The following is a 21,759-nucleotide window of genomic DNA, read 5'->3' on the forward strand; positions in this document are numbered from 1 at the left end:
ACCCAGACAGGAAGCGGGAGAGTTCGGCAGTATGGCTGTGACAGCCGTCCCAGGTAAAGCCGTGATGGGCGTTTCGAGACGTGATAACGGAGCTGCAAGACAGAAGGCGGGTATGTGCGGGCAGTCCGCTGGGCTGGTAATGGGAGGGGAGGGGTGTGTCAGGATCCAGTGATTAGAGATTTATGAAGTCACGCGTGGGGAGGTATGTGGGATTAATGTTGGGTTTCTTTGGGAGTCGGGGTTGGAGTAAGGTATGAAATTAGTAATTGGGTAATGATGTGTCAGTGATGGAGTTGTCTATGGAATCAGAAATGGCTGTAGAGGGACTGACTGGGGTCAGTGATTTAGGGGACTCTGGAGAATCAGTGGTGAGGAGGCTGTGGACGAAATGACCATCCATGTGGTGGTCAGTGATGTAGGGGTCATGGGGGAGTTCTATGGGTGTGTCATTGCTAGACCCAAGGATTCAGAAATTTGGAGGAAGCAAGAATAGGATCAGGGAGTCATGATGATCAGCCCTACTTTTCGGGAAAGACTTTTACATACATTAAAGTTTTCACAGGTTTTAGGCAACCATTGGCTTCCAAAAGGTCGGACCCCTTCTCAGTACACCATTGTGTCCTTAGTCTGGTCCTCCCCTGCCCCAAAAATGATAATTTTAAAACAAGACCAAACAAATTAAAAAGGTGAATTGTTATCAAAAGAATGATTTTCAGCCTACCTTTTTCTGAGAGAATTGAAATAATTTTGTTTTATTCAAGAAACACTTACTGAGCACCTGCTTGGTTCCCAGAGCTAAGCATAACTATTTCCCTTGATTGTTTCCTTCCAGATCAGTTGTGACAAGACCTGGAATACCCTTTATAAAATAGTCTCCCTGTCATGGGAGCATTCAGTTGGTCTGAACGAGTCCAGTTTTGTCTGAATGACTCCTCCTGGGACTGAGAAAAATTGACCAGGTAATATATCTTCCTGCATTATAGTATATCCTCTTGTATGAATGTTTCCAACCTATCACCATTTTTTTACATGTAGATGATTTGCACTGTTGAAAATATGTAATAATAGTTTGAACAGAAAACATCTTAAAATTAACATTTTGGTCCATGAATACTGATTGGCAAGAGAGTTTGCCAAGCTGGAGAAAAATACAAAAGACCTGTTGGGAGATTATTGGAATTCAGCTGCTGGTTCTTTCTGGGGAATAAGGGAATATATTTCTCAGTTTTCCATTTGGTCATGGCCATTCTTGTTGCTGAAGTCCATCTGCAGTTAATCTTTATAATATCTATTCATGTTTATTGCCTTAGGAGAATATTCCACAAATAGAATTACTGGTTCATAGGGAAACAATAAGCCGTTAGTTAGAGTGAAATATATCTTCACATCTTCACAATTAAACCACCCTAATCGACACAGTGTGGTCACAGAAGACTTCCTTCACCTAGTGTTTCCTGACCCTTCTGCAGGTACCAAATAGCCTTAGCCCACTGGTTGTCCCATCATCCAGCTGATTCTAGTGGTTGTTTCTAGATTGATGACTGTGGAAACAGCAGACAGTCTGGTCTGTGAATCACCAGTTTTGCCCTTCTGATCACCAGTTTTGCTTTTTCAGACATCTGCCCTTTCAGAAGAGAGCAGAAAATGATGAAGTCCCAGGTGAGTTGCTTTCATATTTAATTTTAAGAATTTCCTTCATTTTCTGTCCAACCAAATGGGAAAGTGCAGATAGCTAAAGTTTGGATTAGGGAAAAGGTAGCCAAAATTAAGGTTAAAACCTAGAAATATTTTATAGGTAACCTATAGTTAAACCTGCCTGAAAACATTTTTTAAAATGTACCAGTTTTTCTGATCTTTCTTGCAGGCATCATCACTTAATTGATTTGCAGTCCTCTAAAGAGAAAACAGATCAATTTCCCATGGGAAGAAATTCTTTCTTACCATGTAAGACTAAAATAAATTTCCATTCTGGGTCTTTCTCTAGGTGATGGAGTACACAGTGTTCTCAGCAACACTTATGTGGTAAATGCAATAGTAGATTTCTGGTAGCTGTGTCACAAAATGATCTCTTGTAGAGGGAAGTTAGAATGTCATAGCCAGACTCTTGAACTTTATCCTTCAGAGCTGCGTCACCAAACTGTTGCCCATAGACCAAATTCAGTTCTCTATTTTTGTGGACAGTTTTATTGACAGCACAGCCATACTGTTTGTCCATGTGTTTCCTGTGGCTGTTTTCCACTACAAGGGCAGCATTGGGTAAGTACAACAGAGACCGTTTGACCTGTAATGCTGAAAATAGATGCTTTACTGAAAAAGTTTGTTAGATTTCTGGTTTAGAGGACCTAATTGATTACAAAGGCTTCCTATTGTCCAATTTTACCTACTGGTAAAATCTAGATAACACAGGATGGGTGCATTTTGAATGGTCTTCCAAAATATATTTTTCTCCCAAAGAGAAGTTCTTACATTATAATTCTCTGGCAAAGCTTTGTAGAGCATGGGTCTCTGATGCCCCATAATCCTTTGCTATAGTTTCACATTGTATAGAATCACTTTCCAACTCAAGGTCAGTTCCTTCTCTGTACTTCCATTTTTAGCAGTCTGTATTTTTTTTTTTCTCCCTGCCAACATAGGCTATATACACGATGTATAAAGTTCAAGCTATATCAGTGATAAAAATGTAAACCTTTTAACTTAAACTCTCCTCCTTCTAAGACTATCAGTGTTAACCATTTGTTTGTAATCTTCCAAGCCTTTTCAATATGAGTATAACTGTGACTAAGTGTGTACTGTAAAAGTACAAATGTATGAGAGCGTCTCATACACTTTTTCTTTTGGAGAAATAATGTTACACAGTAAAGATTCCATGCTGCAACTTGCTTTTTAGTTTTACTGTCCCGTGTAAAGATTTCTATATACATTTTGTGTAAATATTCAAAATGTTTTTGTATACATTTTGAATATCTTCCCAAGCCAGTACCTAGAATTCTTTTTTTTAATGTTTATTTTTGAGAGAGTGCAACAGGGGAGGGGCAGGGAGGGGGGGGAAGGACAGAGGATCCAAAGCAGGCTCTGCGCTGACAGCATTGAGTCTGATGTGGGGCTCGAACTCACGAACTGTAAGATCATGACCTGAGCCAAAGTTGGATACTCAACTGACTGAGCCACCCAGGTGTCCCTAGAATTCTTTATTATCTTAGCAGATGCATAATACTTCTTTTCAGCCTGGTTGAACTGTGACTGTTTTCTTATCTGTAAAATGGAGAATAGAATCCTCATAGGGTTGTTGTGAGAATTAAGTGAATAAAAACCATGCCTGGTACTATACCTGGGATGGTTTGTTCTAAGTTAAGTATTAGTTGTTGTTATTATTATATCATCATCATTATTATTATCAAATCTAGTAATCAGCTGTTGCATTAGGAGTGCTCATGTGTATTTTACAGTACAGCTTAACAAGTGGGTTCTATTGCAGAAAGATAAGGTTGTTTTGGTTTTTGTCTTGGATGTCAGTAGCTTTAGAGTTGTGCCTGTTCAGTGCAAAACGATCAGTTGCATGTGATTACTGAGCACTTGAAATTGGTTAGCCTGAATTGAGATGTGCCTTAAGTGTAAAATACATACTGAGTTTAGAAGACACAGTTCCAAAAAGCACATTAATAATTTTTAAAAGGTTGGTTACACTTTGAAATTATACTTTGGATATAGTGAGATACATGTATGTAGTTGAAAATAATTTTTTGAATGTGGCTACTGGAAAGCTTAAAATGACATATCTAGTTAGTCTTATATTTGTTAGCGCAGCTTTAGAGAATGAAAATGGATTTTTTATTAGCTTACTAAATCCAACTACTGGGGCTTATTAACTGATTGTATGCCTGTTCCTTTAGGAAGAAGGATTTATATTTTTTCCATACTGTCCAGAAGTGAAGTCACTCTTTGTACACATATTTATTCTTCCTTTCTCCTTCTAACACCTCTCTTCCATCTCTTCCATTCTCCCAGTCACCCAAGACATACACATTTGCTTGTGGATGATAAAAATTCAATTTCTCACTGATTATACATTACATTTTTCTCAAAATTAACAAAATTTATACATACTTAGTATATTGAAGCATTTGAGCATGATTCATAAAGCAAAATCAGAATGCTAAAGTTACATCTTTTAAACTTCCTGTCAGAATGGATTTTGTCTACATTCCACATTTCTTTCCTTTCTCATGTCACTGTTCTTTAGATCAAAAGAAGGTAACTGATTAATACACAGAACTATTCTTAGTTAAACATGAACTTTATTTTATTCTCTTTAATCTTCATCCATTCCTTTGTAGTGAACATTCTTGAGTACCTAATGTGTGTCACATGCATTGGCTGGCTGTGGAGTATCTCAAGATGATTTAGGTATGATTTTTTTTCTGGGAGGAATGGAAGTTTGACTAAGGGTGTTAATAAAATACAAAAGACCTTATTTACAGTATAAGGAGACAGTGTGGAGCTATTGAATCAGAATACTTTTTAAATCTGCGAGTTAATCCTATCTTCAGTGTGTGACCTCTGGCAAGTGATTATTAACCACTGTAATTCTTGGTTTTCTTATATGTAAAATGAGAAGGTTAATAAGGACAAACTAAATGCTTGGCAGCTTGATGGTGTGACTGTGGGACTTGGCGTGGGATTGAGATGGTTGAGATGAGACTGATTGTATAGGAAAGGACAGGAACCGATGTATGCTTGTAAGCAGGGGAGTGTTGATAGTTGAAACCGTGTTTAATTTGTTTCTATTCTGAAAGCAATATTTTATAATAATGAAATATTTAGGAGGCAAACCTGAAAAACATCACTCAGATTCTATTTAAGATGACAACTATTGTGAACATAATGGTGACATAATTAAAATTGTCCCTTTCCTCTCCAGAAATACCTTATGGCTCTATACTTATCCAAGTTTGTGTGTGTGTGTGTGTGTGTGTTAATATCCCATCAATAATCTGTTATTTTTTTATGAGTGTTTCCTGTGTTTCCTGTACATTTCTCATGTCTGTTTTCAGTATTTCTATTGTAATTGGTAAACTTCATTATATGGCTAGTTATTGCATATATATATATAGGAGAACTGTTAATTGAGGTGAAGCTATGATTATTTTCCTATAAAATAAAGGTATTAGATTATGATCTTCAAGAACATTGATATTCTGTGATTATGTGTGGTTTTTTTCTCTTTTTAAACCCTTATTTTAAAAGACTTTCTCTACTAGGGGCGCCTGCGTGGCTGTCGGTTAAGTGTCCAACTCCTGGTTTCAGCTCAGGTCATGATCTCACAGTTGTGGGTTCCAGCCCCACATCGGGCCCTGTGCTGACAGCATGGAGCCTGCTTGGGATTCTTTCTCTTTCCCTCTGCACCTCCCTGTGCTCGTTCGCCCTCTCTCTCTTTCTCTCTGTCTCTCAAAAGAAGTAAAAAATGAACGTTAAAAAAATTTTTAAAAAAGGCTCTCTCTGCTCTATAATTATTAATAAAAATCTTCCCATGTTTTGTTACTTTTATGCTCTTAGCTATATTTTTAGAATTTAATTTTTTGCTTCATCTAGAATGTATATTTTCTATTTTTCAAGATGTAAGATTCAGTGTATTAGCTTTCCAGGGCTGCCTTAGCAACGGACCACAGACAGGGTGGATTAAACAACAGAAATGTATTGTCTCAAAGTTCTAGAGGCTAGAAGTCAAAACTCAGTGTCATCAGGGTTGATTCCTTCTGAAGGCTGTAAGAGAACAATTTTCCAGGCCTCTCTCTTTGGCTTGTAGATGACCATCTTCTCCCCATGTCTCTTCATATCATCTTTCTTTAATGGGTGTCTCTGTGTTCAAATTTCTCCTTTTCATACGATATCAGTCATATTGAATTAGGCTCCACCCTAATGACCTCATAGAACTAATTATATCTGCAGTAACCCTGTTTTCAAATAAGGTCACATTCTGAGAAACTAGCAGTTAGCACTTCAACATATGAATTTAAAGGGCATACAGTAAATTTCACCTTTAACATATGGATTCAACATTCTTCTTTTCCTGTTGACTCTTCAGTTGTTTCACTATTATTCTGATCTGTTTTCCTCTCAGTTATTTGAATGCTGCCCTTATCATTTATTGAGTTACCATTTGTATTAGGTGGGCATTTTGATTTACCCTCCTGTGTTCCTAATCTTTCTGGCTCTTCTTAGAAAGACAGGATTTTGTGCTGTTTCTCCCAAATACTATGATTCAAAGCTAGGTGTAGTTACAGTTTTATATACTATAGTAGAAATGATGAGAATGATCACTTCCGATTGAACAGGAATATATTGTTACAGGCGTTGGTATCATTCAAGGATGTGGCTGTGGATTTCACCCAAGAGGAGTGGCAGCAGCTGGACCCTGCTCAGAGGACCCTGTACAGGGATGTGATGCTGGAGAACTTCAGCCATGTGGTCTCAGTGGGTAAGGATGACTTCCCTGCATAACCCAGTCTTGTCCAACCAAGTGCCTTTCCTTATCAGGTACGGTGCTTAGATGGTTCCTGACACATGTAATGACTTAGGATCTTCAGACCTTCCCAAACGTAGGTGATGATTTTTGTTGAGGGCAAACTGGACTGATTCATTGTAGGCCTCCTGAAACAACACTCTTTTTTCCTTCAATGCCCCCGATCCCAATTCCTCTGTGATTTCCATTTAATAGGATATCCAGTTTCCAAACCAGATGTCATCTCTAAGTTGGAACAAGGAGAAGATCCATGGGCCATCAAGAGAGACGTATCAAACTGGATCTATACAGATGAAAGTCAGGCAGAGGGGAGACAAGGGAAGTGAGATCTCCATTTGTTTTGTTTTCTTAAGTGATTGATGCCTGAGGCTGACATTCTGCCCTTTTGAGATTTCTTATTGTCTGTTCCTGTGCTGAGAATTAGTAGGCATTTGACAAATAATTAATTAAATAATTGTGAACCTTTATAAGGGGGATCTATTCCTTTTTTTTTATTACATTTATTTATTTTTGAGAGACAGAGAGACAGAGCACAAGTAGGGGAGGGGCAGAGAGAGAGGGAGACACAGAATCCAAAGCAGGCTCCAGGATCCAGGCCATCAGCGCAGAGCCTGATGTGGGGATCGAACCCACAAACTACTATGAAATCATGCTTGAGCCAAAGTCGGACCTCAACCGACTGAGCCACTCAGGCTCCCCAAGAGGGAGCTGTTTCTTATTTATCTTCTTTCTTGTTGATAGAAAGGCAAATTCCCTGCAAGAACATAGATTGAACTTTACATGGTAAGATCTCCAGGCACATGGTGGTACAAAATTATGTGTCTTATATAGTTACCATTTTAAAAGTTCAGAGAAAATGAGAGTCTAAAGCTGCAGCAGAATTTGAGAAGGTGTTTTTCAGAGCATGCAGCTGTAGCTGCTTTGGAAGATACTAAGTGTTGGTGATGCTGAAGGAGGAGGGTGAAGGCAGACTGTGGTGGGCAGAGAGTAGATGAACAAAACCTTGAAGTTAGAAAATGAAGGCTTTTCTGGGAGAACTTTGCTAGTTTTCATTGGTATATATGGAAGGTGTTATGGGAAGTAGTGGAATATAAGCTTGGGTTCTTGGTGTGAATCTGATACTGAATCCATAGCAGGATCTTGGGTTTTTCTGTTATTTGTGTTAGTTTTTAATTAAGAAAGTAGACTGAGGAGAGTTATAGTATTTCAAGTACAGAAGGGACCTTGTGTCTTTGGATAATGGTCACAAGAAAATAATAGTTAGGTATATATGTAGCAAATGGTTTATAAGGTAAATTAATTCAGAAAGTGAAAAGGATTTCCATTCAGAAAGCAGGGGAAATGGTAATATTCTAGAAGAATAATCCAACCTTAGAGTGATAATGACCCAGATACTTTTCTATCTTCTTCAGGCCTAATTTTTCTCTTTAACATCCTTTTCCATCCATTCATCTGATCATACTTTATGCTGACCTGTCTTACGAGATGGCCTGTCTCCATCCCTGTGTTCTGCCTTCATCAACTACGTTGGATTAATCATTTGTTCTATTCTTCTGCATTATAGTAATTGTTCTTTATAATTGTTTTATTTTACCTTTCTTTCTTTTAGACAGGAAAAGTAACCTTGACAACCCCAAATCATGTATCTTGGGGTCTGTTTCCTTCTGTAATAATATCCTGAGAGGAGTCACAAAGGATGGTTCATTGTACTCCATTTTAAAAGTCTGTCAAGATGATGGGCAGCTGCAGAGATGTCAGGAAAACCAAGACAAGCTCTTCAGGCAAGTAACAGTCATCAACAACAAAACAGTGGCTGTGGAGTCAGGCCATAAATACAATGCTTTGAGAAAAATATTTCAAGAGTGCCTAGAGCCAGATACTTTAGGACAAAGATCCCATAGCTACGATGTATTTAAAAAGAACTTGAAATGTAATACTGAGCTACCTAGTTGTAATAAAAGCAATTCAAGAAAAAACCCTGATGAGAGTTTTGGATGTGGAAAATCATCTAGCTATAGTGCATCTGATTCTAATCTTGAGAAAATTCACAATGGAGTAATGCCCTGTAATAACAATCAGTGTGGGAACATTTTTAGTAGTAAACAGTCCCTTATTCAGTATCAGAATGTTGAAACTAAGGAGAAAACCTGCGTGTGTGTTACATGTGGAAAAGCCTTTGCCAAGAAGTCACAGCTTATTGTACATCAACGAATTCATACTGGAAAGAAACCATATGATTGCAGTGCATGTGGGAAAGCCTTCAGTGAGAAGTTTCATCTCATCGTACATCAGAGAACTCACACTGGGGAGAAACCTTATGAATGTTCTGAATGCGGAAAAGCCTTCTCTCAAAAATCTTCCCTCATTATACATCAGAGAGTTCACACTGGGGAGAAACCTTATGAATGTAGTGACTGTGGGAAAGCCTTCTCCCAGAAATCACCCCTCATTATACATCAGAGAATTCACACTGGAGAGAAACCTTATGAATGTAGAGAGTGTGGGAAGGCCTTCTCCCAGAAGTCACAGCTGATTATACATCATAGAGCTCATACTGGAGAGAAGCCATATGAATGTACTGAATGCGGGAAAGCCTTCTGCGAGAAGTCCCACCTCATTATACATAAAAGAATTCACACTGGGGAGAAACCCTACAAATGTGCTCAATGTGAGGAAGCCTTCAGCAGGAAGACAGAACTCATTACACATCAGTTAATTCATACTGGGGAGAAACCTTATGAATGTACTGAATGTGGGAAGACCTTCTCCCGGAAGTCACAGCTCATCATTCATCAGAGAACACATACTGGAGAAAAACCCTATAAATGCAGCGAATGTGGAAAAGCCTTCTGTCAGAAATCACATCTCATTGGACATCAGAGAATTCACACAGGAGAAAAACCTTATATATGCAGTGAATGTGGGAAAGCCTTCTCTCAGAAGTCCCACCTCCCAGGGCATCAGCGAATTCATACAGGAGAGAAACCTTACATATGTGCTGAATGTGGAAAGGCCTTTTCCCAGAAGTCAGACCTTGTTTTACATCAGAGAATTCATACTGGGGAAAGACCCTATCAATGTGCTATCTGTGGGAAAGCCTTCATCCAGAAGTCACAGCTCACTGTCCATCAGAGAATTCATACGGTGGTAAAATCATAATGAACTGAATGCAGAAAAGCCCAGTATTAGCTCAAGCCTTAATAAATACTAGGAACCTGATTGATTTGATATTTATGGGACATCTTTATAGGTAACAGTTCACAAGAGAATTCATGTCTGTAGTGTGGTGATACCCAGCTCAGCAAAGATGTTGGAAAATAATCATAAATGAAGAACATTTTCCATATGGTGTGTAAAACTTTTAAAGTTATGTATATAGAATGTTGTCAAGTTACATACTCTTTATTATAGCCATTAATAATAACCAGACATTGTGAAATAGCTAATATTAGATTGGCATACTTTTGGCTATACAGTAATTCCCTGTAAAGGACATGAAGAACGCTTGATTAAAATAAAGTCTTAGAAACTACATTGTAAGGAGGGGCTTAGCATGACTCCTATAGATACATGTAAAATTCTTGTACAAAGATGGAAAAAGAGGTGGATCAGATGATGTTTATGTGTTTTACCATGTCAGTCATATAAGTTCACCTGTCTCTCTGGCAGGATCCTGGACCTTGAAATTGGTGCTTCCTGACCATATTTCCCATTTGGTGTTGTGGAAATGCCTTGGTACCGGACCAGATGGTCTTGTGTTCTAATACTGGTTCAGCTATTTGCAGATTGTGTAACTTCAAACAAGCCTACTTCACCCATCTGAATTTTTTATCAGTAAAAAAAAAAGCTACAACGAAGAGCACGTTTTCATTTATTATTCCTTTTTGTCTTTCATCTCTGTGCAGTTGGATGCTAAGACTAATATGTAAAAGCTACATCTAAACTTGCTTTGCATTTCAGGCACTCTGCTTTTGATAACCCATTCCCATGACTGTTCATTTGACTATTTTTTACCCCAGTGGCCTTGATTCTTGGTATATTAAAGTGACATTTTATTATATTTTATTATTCTTTACATACATTTATAAACTGGCGATTACACATAAAGATCCTGTCTAATGTCTCTTCAGTTCTTTTCTGATTCCTGCCCTGCAGCCCCAACGATTTTCCCTGGGAACAAAGAACACTGGTAGAGCAAAACTCTTGCGATGAGAAATTATGTCTGCCACAGGTTTAAGAACTTGATATTTCTAAAATACCTCCTGTCTTTGCTGTGGTTCTGTCTTCCTGCATGAGCAGCTTTAGATGAGGACCCTTGCTAGAGGATTCTGCACAAGAGTATTACTGGCATGAAGGAGTGTCCATATACTTATGTTCACATAGTTCTTTATATAGTTTCCACTTGATTCTTTCACATTTCCTGCACACTGGATCCTCTTCCTCAATGTGTGAACTGTCCATTGTGAAAAGATGGGGACCCTCTAGGTGAGAACCTTGCAGGGGATGCCTAACATAGATGTGGGAAATTCCTAGTCTGTGTGGGCAAATTCTTGGTCTCATTATTAACAGTGAGCTGAGAACACTGTCATCAGATATAATTGACCATTCAGACCCGGGAAAGAAGGCTTGGGAGTACATCTTTTGGGTTGAGCTACTCAGGTTTTCTCATGGAATAGGTCCCAACTGATCCTTACGAAGGCATGAGAAGAACGAAAAAAAATAGATAATAGATAAAATTATTAAAAGGACAAAAAAAAAAAAGGATCATGTCAGGAATACATAGAAGCTTAATGGAGAGTGTGTTCTATATAGCGACAGATATAGAACTTATGTAGACATAACAAAGATTCATAATTCCTACCTTACAGGCCTCCCATTTGATTTTCTGCTGTCACAAACCTCCAGGCAACCTTGTTGATCGATAATGGGCTTCTATAAACATCCAAATTTAGACTCAGCACCTACTGATTTAATATTTCACCATACTTTTTTTTTCCCTGAGCATTTTATTAGAGGAGCTGATCAGTGCAATGAAGCAAGAATAGGAAAATGGGCATAAGATTAGAAAGGAAAAAGTAATAAGGACATTGTAGATGGTGCAGTTGTGTATAAGGAGAACAAATAAATGCTGATTAAATATTAGAAATAAAGGAGTTTAGTTGCTTTATATAGTTTTAATATTAAAAAGTAAACTAATTCTACATGCAGGCAGCAGAGTGAAAATTTAAAGATCGCATTTACATTAGTATAAAAAATATGAAACCCCTGAAGTAAGTCTAATCATGGACTATAGAACTTCTATATAGAAAATTATAAAACATTACTGAATAAATTAAACAAAGCTTATTAATAAAGTAAATTGAGGGACTTAGCAAATTTCTTTGGCTGAAAGACTCAATATTAAAGATGTGTATTTCCCCCAAAGTGATTTATATATTGTTTGGGAGATGTTTCAATAAAAATTGAAATCCAAAGGAGTAAGCCTGTTCATAAATATAGAGTTAGCTTATTTTAATATTGAGCTGCAACAACAAAATACCAGATGGCATGCAGGTAACCAGCAACTGGCTACAAATTTCTGTGTGGATTTTTGGTTCTATTATATGGAATTATAGCTACAGTTGTTATGAATCATCCTACTGTTAGTAAATGGCAGATACTCCATTTTTATCAGCAGTTAATGGAGCTTGCTCTCTGATGTCCTGTTTTGCTTAATTCTATATCAGGCTTATTCTGATAGTCTATTCTTCATAAGTTTTAACAGTACCTCTTCCTATGGTTGCCCATGGCACCAGATCTAGGACATATGATTATATCCTTCAACATCCTTCAATAAAGGTCAAGTTCCCACGGTATTCAATACATTTTATAGCAAAACCCCAATAAGCTTTCTTTTTACAGAATTTTTACAGTTACAGAATTACATATGGAAATGTTAAAAGGTGAGAATAGTCAAGATACTTTTGAAGAGCAAATTTGGAGAACTTACCAGACTAAGACTTTCCATAAAGTGATAATAATTAAGACAATGAGGTATTGTACACAGGTGGTCAAATAGACAAATGGTAAGAAAATCCAGAAACATAATTACCTACTGGTATTTGAATTATGACAAATAAGGCAATGTAGAATAGTAGGAGAAAAGTTGTACTTCAGTAAATGCTTCTGGCTCAGTTATCCATATGGGTAAAACAGAAAATGAAGGGGCACCTGGGTGGCTTAGTCGGTTAAGCATCCGACTTTCGCTTAGGTCATGATCTCGCGGTTCGTGGGTTCGAGCCCCGTGTCGGGCTCTGTGCTGACAGCCAGCTCAGAGCCTGGAGCCTGTTTCAGTCTATGACTCCCTCTCTCTCTGACCCTCCCCTGCTCACACTGTCTCTCTCTCTCTCTCTCTCCTAGAAATAAATTTTAAAAAAAAATTAAAAAACAAAACAGAAAATGAAGACATAAATTACTGCATACTATTCACAAAATCAGTTCCACCTAAACCTGTAATAGAGAGAAATGTATTGCAGTAAGTACAAATCAGGCAAGAAGAAAGTCTGAAAATATCTAAGCTTTCAACTCAATCGGTTAGAATAAAAAAAATACTGTGAACTACAAGAAAGTAAAAAAGGAAGTGACAAAAATAAGATGAAAAAAATGGAAAATAACAAAGTAGGACAACAAAACATTAGTTAAAAATATCATTAATCCCATGGCAATACAAAGAAAAAGAAGGTATAAATATCCATAGCGAGCAATCAAAGGAAACAGTATCACTTCAGAATCTACAAATAATTAAAAGATCTTCAAAAGATTTGAATACAACTAAATAAAAAAGGATTTCTGACATATTTTCTGGCATTACCATGATGCTAAAGCCAGAGACATTACAAGAGAAAAACAACTGGTGGCCAATGTTTTTCTTGAACATAGACCATAGCCATCCTCAACAGAGTATTTGCAAATCAAATTTAGCAATAGTTTAAAAGGAAAGTACATCACAGCCAAATAGAGCTTAACTCAAGAATGCAAGGTTGGTCCAATATATGAAACCAATTGGTGTCATTCATCATATCAGCAGCCTAAAAAAATAAATAATAACCATGTGATCATTTCAGTAGATACAGGAAGTTGATTTGACAAAAATTCTGCATCTATTTGGAGCAAAAACTCAGTGAACTAGAAATAAAGGGCAGCTTCCTCAATTGTTAAAGGGCATCTATTTTTTTTTTAAATCTAGTCATCATATTTAGTTGTGAAAAACTAAATGCTTGCCCCAAAGTATTTTTTTTTTCTTTTGGCAAAAAGTCAAAGATGTCTGCTTTGCTCTCCCTAGTGAACATTGTGCTGGTGATCTTGGTGCAATAGGGAAAGCAAGAAAGGGAAGGTGGCAGTGGGGGTGCAGGACACCTTTGGGAAAGGAAGATATACAGTTGTCTCTATTGCAGACATGGTCTTCTACATAGAATATCTCAAAAACTACAAAAAAACTAATAGACTTAATAAGTGGCTCTTGTGTGGAATTTTAAGAAACAAATGAGCAAAGGGGGAAAAAGAGGCAAACTAAGAAACAGACTCTTAACTATAGAGAACAAACTGGTGGTTACCAAAGGGGAGGTAAATGGGGAGGTAAATGGGAAGATGGGTTAAATGGGTGATGGGATTAAGGAGTGCACTTGTGCTGAGCACCAGGTGTTGTATGGAGGTGTTGAATCACTATATTATACACCTGAAACTAATATTGCACTGTATGCTAACTGGAATTTGAATAAAAACTTAGGGGAAAAAATAACCCTTACAAAGGGTCAGAGAAACAGTGTGCTTACAGATGAAAAGATTTGGTGTTCAAGTATCAACTCCCCTTAAACTGATGTGTATGTTCAATCAAATCACCCACAAAAATATTCCAGCAGGCATTTTTGTAGAAATTGACAAACTGAATCAAAAATTTATATGGAGGGGCACCTGAGTGGCTCAGCTGGTTAAGCGTCCGACTCTTGGTATTGGGTCAGGTCATGATCTCACGGCTTCGTTGGTTCAAGGCCCACATTGGACTCTGTACTGGCAGTGTGGAGCCTGGTTGGGATTGTCTCTCTCTGCCCCTCCCCCACTTACACTATCTCTGTCTCTCTCAAAGTAAACAAATAAACTTTAAAAACTTTATATAGAAATGAAAAAGACCTAGCATAAACAAAATACCTTTGGGAGGAAAAAAGAAGAGTCATATTACCTGATTTCAAGGTTTATAAAGTTATAAATCAAGGCTGTGGTATTGATGTAAGAATAGACAGGCCAATGGAACAGGATAGAGTCTAGAAACCAAACCATACATATATGGACAACAGATTTTTAACAAGGTCACCAAGGTAATCCACTTTGCAGATGAATCGTTGACATACTTCACCACGTTGATTCTTAATTTCATATTCTAGATGTCATTTTTGTTTTCTCATTGCCAGCTCTATATCATAATGTTTACCCACCAGGCATAGCCATGTCAACATCATTTATACTCATATCGTTACAACTAGGAATTTCATCCTCCTTTTGTGCCGTGAAAGACTTGATGTTTGAGTCCTTATCTGTAGTAGCCCCAGAAGAACCCATTCAGTCATTTTAATGAGGACCTCCTGTAGTGCATCACATTGTCATATGAACTGAGGATTCTACATTCTAATAGCTTATGCTTTAAGTGGATTACAAGTTTTGAAACATTCCTGCCACAGGGAAATAATGTATTTCTGAGTCGATGAAACTGAAAGATCACAGAATTCTCTAGGAACGCATTCAGTTACTGCCTAGCACTTACTCATGCAAATCTGGATTCGTGAGAGATCTTAGGCAATCCTCTAGATGGTTATCTGGAAACCTCCAGTCTCTTGAAGGACTATACCTGTTTCACACCACCAGGAGCTTCATAACTTTTATGGTAATAGACAACACACCCATCATGACTTACCTCTTTACCATATCAATGTATGCCATGTGACCCCAGCCTCTTAGATTCTTTTCACCAGATTAAACAAGATAACATCTTCACACAAAGGCTGATAGCAATATTTTAAAGCAGGAAAGCTGTTTTGACGGTCAGCACACATTTTTCTATCATCAAAACAAAACAGAAAACTATTTTTAGCTCCTTTCCTTTATACCTAACAGAAAAATCAAAATACCCAACAAACAAACAAAAGAGCTTCTTTTTCATTTATCAAAAATCATAATTCAAACCCAGGTATACTGATTTCAGAGTCAATACTTATTACCACTGTGTTGTGCTGCCTCTCCTGCTTTGCTCTCCCTTCTAAACTGTGCTTTGAGCTAGTTCATGATTGTGATGCCTGCACAAAGGCAGCATATAATTGCCTTCTACTTAGCCAAACTTCATTTTTGACCCAAAAAAAAAAAAAATCTGCACTAAAAAAACTTTCTTAATCACTGTTCAAAATTTTATCTTAATCCTAAAGTTATGGTGTTCAGAAAGGACCAATCCTACATCTTGGCAATGAGAGCTGATTGAAAACACATAAACATGAGGCACCTGGGTGGTTAGTTGGTTAAGCATCCGATTCTTGATTTCGTCTCAGGTCAGATCTCATAGTTTGTGGGATTGGGCCCTGCATCTGGCTCTGTGCTGACAGTGTGAAGCCTTCTTAGGATTGTCTCTCTCCTCCCCTCTCTGCCCCTCTCCCAGTCATGCTCCCTCTAAATAAATAAATAAACAAAATTTTAAAAATTGTTCTGGAAACACATAAACATGGAAATCAGGCTGAGTTTTTAAATAAGCTAAGAGAACCAATGCATAAAGAACATTGAGGAGGCCACTGATGCTACATATTCAGTGAACCCCCTAAACTTTGGCCTTCTAAGATTGGACCATCTAGAAACATAGTACTTTGGGAGGTATGTCCTGATTAATGATACTCTCTTTTTGTTGTAGGTGGCACCAAAAAATTACCAGCAGACACTGGCTCTGGATTTGGTTGAGATGATCAAGAGAAAGCCTGACCAAATGTCTCATATTGCTTTAGGATTCCTTATCTAAGGAAATCCTTCGTAAGCTCCTGGATATTGCTGTCTGAAGAAGGTTGCACCATCCATAATTATACCAATGAAAGGTAGGCCAAACCAGTCATTAGAGGGGCCATATGGTCATGTAATAGCAAAACATGATCATGAACATATTGTAAGGTTCTCATACCATATACATGAAGTGGTATATTACTTACAGGTAGATTGGGACAAACTGAAAGTATATGGTAGAAATGCTAAATAAACTAAAATAACTAAACAGTTATAGCTAATAATCCAAATAAAGAATCATAGTGCTGTGCTGCATTTATTGAAAACATAAATGTGTGTAAGGAGACCCACGTAATTCAAATCCTTGTTGTTGGAGGATCAACTGTAAAGGCAAGTAAAAGCTGGCTTTTTGAGAAGATTGATGTGAGTCACAGTCTCATCAGGATAAAAGAGAGAAAACAATCAGAATCAGAAATGAGAGAAATGACATAACTACAGATTCTGCAGACATCCAAATAATAATAAGAAAATATTATTATGAACATCTTAATGCCAGTAAACTTGATAGTTTGAATGAAAGGGACAATTCCCTTGAAAGATCAAAATACTAAAATCAAATGTATATCTACATCATAACAACAAACAATTAGAAATCGAAATTTGAAAACAGTGCTAGGGTCACCTGGATAGCTCAGTTGGCTAAGCGTCCAACTCTTGATCTCAGCTTTAGGTCATGAGTTCAACCTCTGCATTGAGCTCTGCATTGGGCAAGAAGGAAGTGGGGGAGGGGAAGAGGGAGAGAGAATCCCAAGCAGGCTCCACATGATCAGCACAGAGCCCAGTGTAGGACCTGGAGATCATGACCTGAGCCAAAGTCGACGCTTAAACAACTGAGCCATTCAGGCACCCAGCTTTTTTCTCATTTTTTAAAGCCTCTGAATATATTTGTTTTTGTTTATAATAAAAAGTTAAATAGAATATTCTTGGGGAGATAAAAGGGGCTATCAGAGATGGTAGTGGACTTAAGTTATGGTGCTGTCACTGGCCCTCTTTAACCCTTCTCAGCCTCAAGAAGTCAAAGCCAGCTCTCAAAAAGAGATAAAACTGACACCCTCATTTCTCTAAGCCTCAGTTCTTGGGATACTCTAAACTTCTCCAAATGTATCAGAGACAAAAGACACCATTCTCCTTTTAGTAGAAACAAATATATTTGAGAACACTCTGATTATGAGAAACTGTGCCTAACCTCTTCAGAGAATTGAAGTAATGAGAGAACCAATTAATTTTCTCTCACTGTATGGAAACATTTCTTTGAGAGAAATTTTGCTGGCAGTGGGGGTTGGAGGAGGACTTTGATTGACCATTAGAAACACACACTCAGAGACAGGAGTGAGGGTGGCTTGTTGGACTTGGCGTCCTTGGTGCGGGTTCCTGAGGACCATCGAACACAGTTGCTCTTTTCGAGCCTCATATTTTTCATGGGTTTTAGGATTCTGATTGTGACTGCCTGTTATTGTTTAGAGCACTCAGCAACTTAAGAATCCAGTTAAAGGTGTCAAGAAGTAGTCCTTAGCCCTTTCATTTCCTCAAGGGATGTAGGGGGCATGGTAATGACTGGAAATATATTTTTGAACTAAACTTGGGCCTTGGGTTTCACTTTAGATGGATTTTCTTTCCTTGCATTAATTCTGCACATAATTCCATTTTGGTTTTTTACCCCTTAAGATCTGCCCAATGACTGACTTGTTCTGAGTTTCAATATCCCCTTTACCCAGAGAGGCAGCTCTAATTTCTAATAGATCTGGACTCTGCATAGAAGCTGACAGTATTTTGGTTTTGTGCCATGGATCTCTATGCAGTGGATGGAACCACTGGAACATACTTATTCCTGTTTTCTGAGTACTCTTTGGTGGATCCTATGGTGGGTAGTAAGATGACTTATTCCAAGGACTCTCTAACAGGCTGCCCTGAGCATAGGATGGCCTTCTTGGGGTAGACAGTGTCCAATCCTACATTACCTATTTGATCTTCTCCAGCCAATAGTCTCCTAGCATTTTCAGGGTCTTTTAAGTTGGTAAAAGATTCTTGTCCTGTTTTCTGTCTTCCCCAACCTGAGCCCATGAGCCTGTGAGCACAATTTTAGAGGGATAACCTCATGGCCGTGTGGGCTTCTTTACCCACAGGTAAGCATGCAGGAAAGGAGCTATTCAGGCCAGGGACTGAATCTTTCTTCTTCTTGAACTGCTTGTGGGTTTCACACACACACACACACATACACACACACACACACGCACACACACACAAAACCAAGGGGCTTTGTAGCCTCAGCTGTGGAGTTAGTATTTGAAATACGGGTTGCTAAAGGGAAAAGATATATTCATAAGTCTGGAGTCAAGGTGAGGAGTTAAGGTCTAAAGACAAAGGGTCTAGCTGGGAAATTGGGTCTAGTATCTGAGTGTTCTCTAGCGGAAGAAGAGAAAAGAGAGGAGTTGGTATGGAAGAAGGTGGTGTGGACAGTGTTGCATTCAGTGTTAAATGTAACTCTGTTTTGATGGTGTTGATGTGTTGATGGTAAAAACAAGGAAAGAGGAAAGGTGGTCCAATCCAGTGGGAAATGAGAGGCCAGCGTGAGTGACAACTCAGTCAATCTCAAAGGTGATAGAGAGTCAGCATCCCCCCCACCCCCCACCCCCAGCTCCTGTCACAACAGGCTGGTCTGCTGCTTTGGTTGCTCATTTATATTCTCTGGAGCCTGGATCCTGTTCTAACTGCTCTAGAAAGCTACCTTCAGAGGAGAGCTTGTGCAGGTGCCTGTAAGAGACAAGGGGTTAAAAAGATATCTGGGAGCAGGATGGGGATGACCTGGCCTACCAGGCCTCGCAAAGGTCACGTTTCTTGAAATTCCTGCCTTCATGATACCCCTATTATCATGGTTGAGAGCAACCCAAGGCTTCTTTTCACATTCCATTCTCCAGGAGTCCCCGTTTCATGCTATCCGCAGGCTACTATAGGGTCCTGGAATTCCAAGAAACAAACCAGGAAGAGAGACACATGGGAAAATGGAAGAGACAACTCATCATTTCCAAAGAGAAAGTTGGCCTTGTGTCATTTTGGTGCCTTTCAGACAGTCTCTCAAGTTAGAAAAATAGCCTTTCAGTTGAAGGAAGAAGCAAGAGATCAAACAGGAGGATTTGTAAAATGTTTGACACTTAAAAACTATTTCAAAATTCAACACTGAGAGGCCCCGAAATTAGAACTTAATGTCAAAAGGTCGGGGACAAAATAGTAAGGCTAATGTTGTCATGTGCAAAGTGCTTCCATGCGCAGTGTCCTAGCTGATTATCACAACATCCCTGTGAGCTTGCCAAGCCAGATGCTCTCTCAAAGGACGAGTGAATATTAGGGAAGTTGACAACTGGTACAAAGCCAGGCCCTAAAATGTTGCCACTGAAACAATGTATACTATTGCTGTCTCTCACGAGGCCACCCCATGCACACAACACATAGCCCAGCTCCATCCGTGTTCAATGCACACAACCTGTAGCCCAGCTCTGTCCCTGTTCAATNGAGCACAGAGACAGAAAAAGGATTAGAAATGTCCCAGATTCTGATTTACTCCAATAGGCTTTTCTCAGAGGACTGTGTTTTGTGAGAACCGGATTTAGGAACCAATATCCTAATTGTGGAGCTGAGGCCTCATAAATAGAGAAAAAAGGTTATCTATGGGGGAGGCCTGGGTTGAGCAGAAAAATCTTAGCTATGAAAGCTTCCACTTTGTTTCTCTTCCTGCTACTGAGTTGATGCTGAAAGACAGGGGAAAAAATGAGAAGGGGGATTCATTTCTTACACTCCTCATTCTAAGCAAGGAACAGACATTAATTAATAAGGAAAGTGACATGCTATGTTGACTGATTTCTAGATCACTTCCATGTTGTTTATTTTTAAAGTAGATATATTTTCTACTGATTCTACTTTGTAAACTTAAGGAATGATTTACTGCCTATGGTCCTCAACTGATATTTCAGACAGTAGTCCTCTACTTAGGGGCACAGAAACTCACATTTTCCAGAACTTGTATGCTTAATTCTTCAGGATTCTGCACCATGAGTAGAATCTGTACCAGACGCTTTCAGAGGTTCAGCATTGCTCTCCAGGTCAGCCTTTCCACAAGGGAGAGGCTTGTTGGAGACACTTATAATGGGAATGCAGTTACTGAGCAAGTAACGAAGGCCTGTTTTCCTCAGGTGCCCTGAACTCCATGAACCAACGAACCAATCCATGGCTCATGAATCACAGTGTTTAGAAGTTTAGATTGGAACTTTTTTGTATCACATCTAGGTGGGCAGTCCATGAACTTTGAATAGAAACCCTAGTTTCCACTATATTCTTTGCCTACCCAAAGGCATTTGTCTCTTCTCCTAGACAAATGATGTGCTGAGCTCTCCTGAGAATTCCCATTCCTGTTATCTCTCCATTCCGATAATCCATTTAGAATAATGGGAGTAGGAAAAGAAAAAACACGAGTCAAGTGAATCCCATTTGTAGGCTGAGCCTAGAGTTCCCTTACCTGACTGTTGTCTCTATTTTTTTTTTCCAAATGTTATTTTCAGGCATAAATATATCAATGAATTCACCAGTGAATTCAGCAGCAAGACAGACAGGTGACCCCAAGTCTGTACAAAAAGTACTGGAACCAGTGCCTCAGGACTCACTGAAATGCAGAAGCAGCCAGCCAAAGTTCTCCCTCATCTAAAGTGTGCAGCTACCCCAGGCAGCTGAGAACGGAGAGTAGAACTCCAGCTTGGAGTTCCAGGCCTGCATCACAGAGCTAGGGAACAGTGGCAGCGTGTTCTGCAACGTGAGGGGGCCAGAAATAAGGAAGGTGAACCTGATCCCTGTCCCCCAAGATCCAGTCTAGCAGATCCTGTCAGTCTTCATGGCCACTAGATCCCTCCTGATTCTTTTCATTTTCTACCTACAATCTACAATTTTATTTTCTACCTAGAATTTGGCAGAGCATATGTATGTATGTGTATATATATACACCTTAGGGCGAATTTCACTTTATCCCCATCTGTAACCCAGATATTAGTTGTTTCCTTTTCCTCCTTGGAAATATAGACTTGGACCCTATCAGTTCCATAGCCTTTGGAGGTCTCCAAAGACCTCCAGGAGTTTTTACTAATTCCCAGGCACTATTTTTAAAAACACATTTTTAAGAAATATAATGCACA

At 38.7% G+C, this 21,759-nt stretch overlaps 1 protein-coding gene and 1 long non-coding RNA gene across 4 annotated transcripts; one reads left to right on the plus strand and one right to left on the minus strand.

Moving 5' to 3' along the window:
- Positions 1-1,618: 1,618 nt before the first annotated feature.
- On the plus strand, positions 1,619-10,643 carry ZNF300 (zinc finger protein 300). The gene is made up of 4 exons (XM_077768999.1): positions 1,619-1,659; positions 6,349-6,475; positions 6,716-6,842; positions 8,134-10,643. The coding sequence occupies exons 1-4, from the start codon at positions 1,645-1,647 to the stop codon at positions 9,677-9,679; spliced, it is 1,815 nt and encodes a 604-aa protein (XP_077625125.1). The 5' UTR covers positions 1,619-1,644; the 3' UTR covers positions 9,680-10,643.
- LOC144235452 (uncharacterized) lies at positions 6,999-21,279 on the minus strand. Of its 3 annotated transcripts, none has more exons than XR_013336213.1 (4): positions 21,093-21,279; positions 16,044-16,207; positions 15,465-15,607; positions 6,999-7,274 (listed from the first exon to the last, which is right to left on the minus strand). It is a non-coding gene; the product is annotated as an uncharacterized LOC144235452 (long non-coding RNA). The 3 variants fall into 3 exon arrangements; XR_013336215.1 differs by lacking the exon at positions 6,999-7,274 and adding an exon at positions 11,394-11,452; XR_013336214.1 differs by lacking the exon at positions 16,044-16,207.
- Between the last annotated feature and the right edge of the window lie 480 nt (positions 21,280-21,759).

This window comes from Crocuta crocuta, unplaced genomic scaffold (assembly GCF_008692635.1).
Source record: "Crocuta crocuta isolate KB4526 unplaced genomic scaffold, BGI_CrCroc_1.0 scaffold340, whole genome shotgun sequence".
Taxonomy (NCBI): domain Eukaryota; kingdom Metazoa; phylum Chordata; class Mammalia; order Carnivora; family Hyaenidae; genus Crocuta; species Crocuta crocuta.

Coding starts and splice junctions, on each gene's coding strand:
- ZNF300 (XM_077768999.1), top strand. Junction 6,476..6,715: donor CAGCCATGTGGTCTCAGTGG/GTAAGGATGACT, acceptor TCCATTTAATAG/GATATCCAGTTTCCAAACCA. Junction 6,843..8,133: donor GCAGAGGGGAGACAAGGGAA/GTGAGATCTCCA, acceptor TCTTTTAGACAG/GAAAAGTAACCTTGACAACC.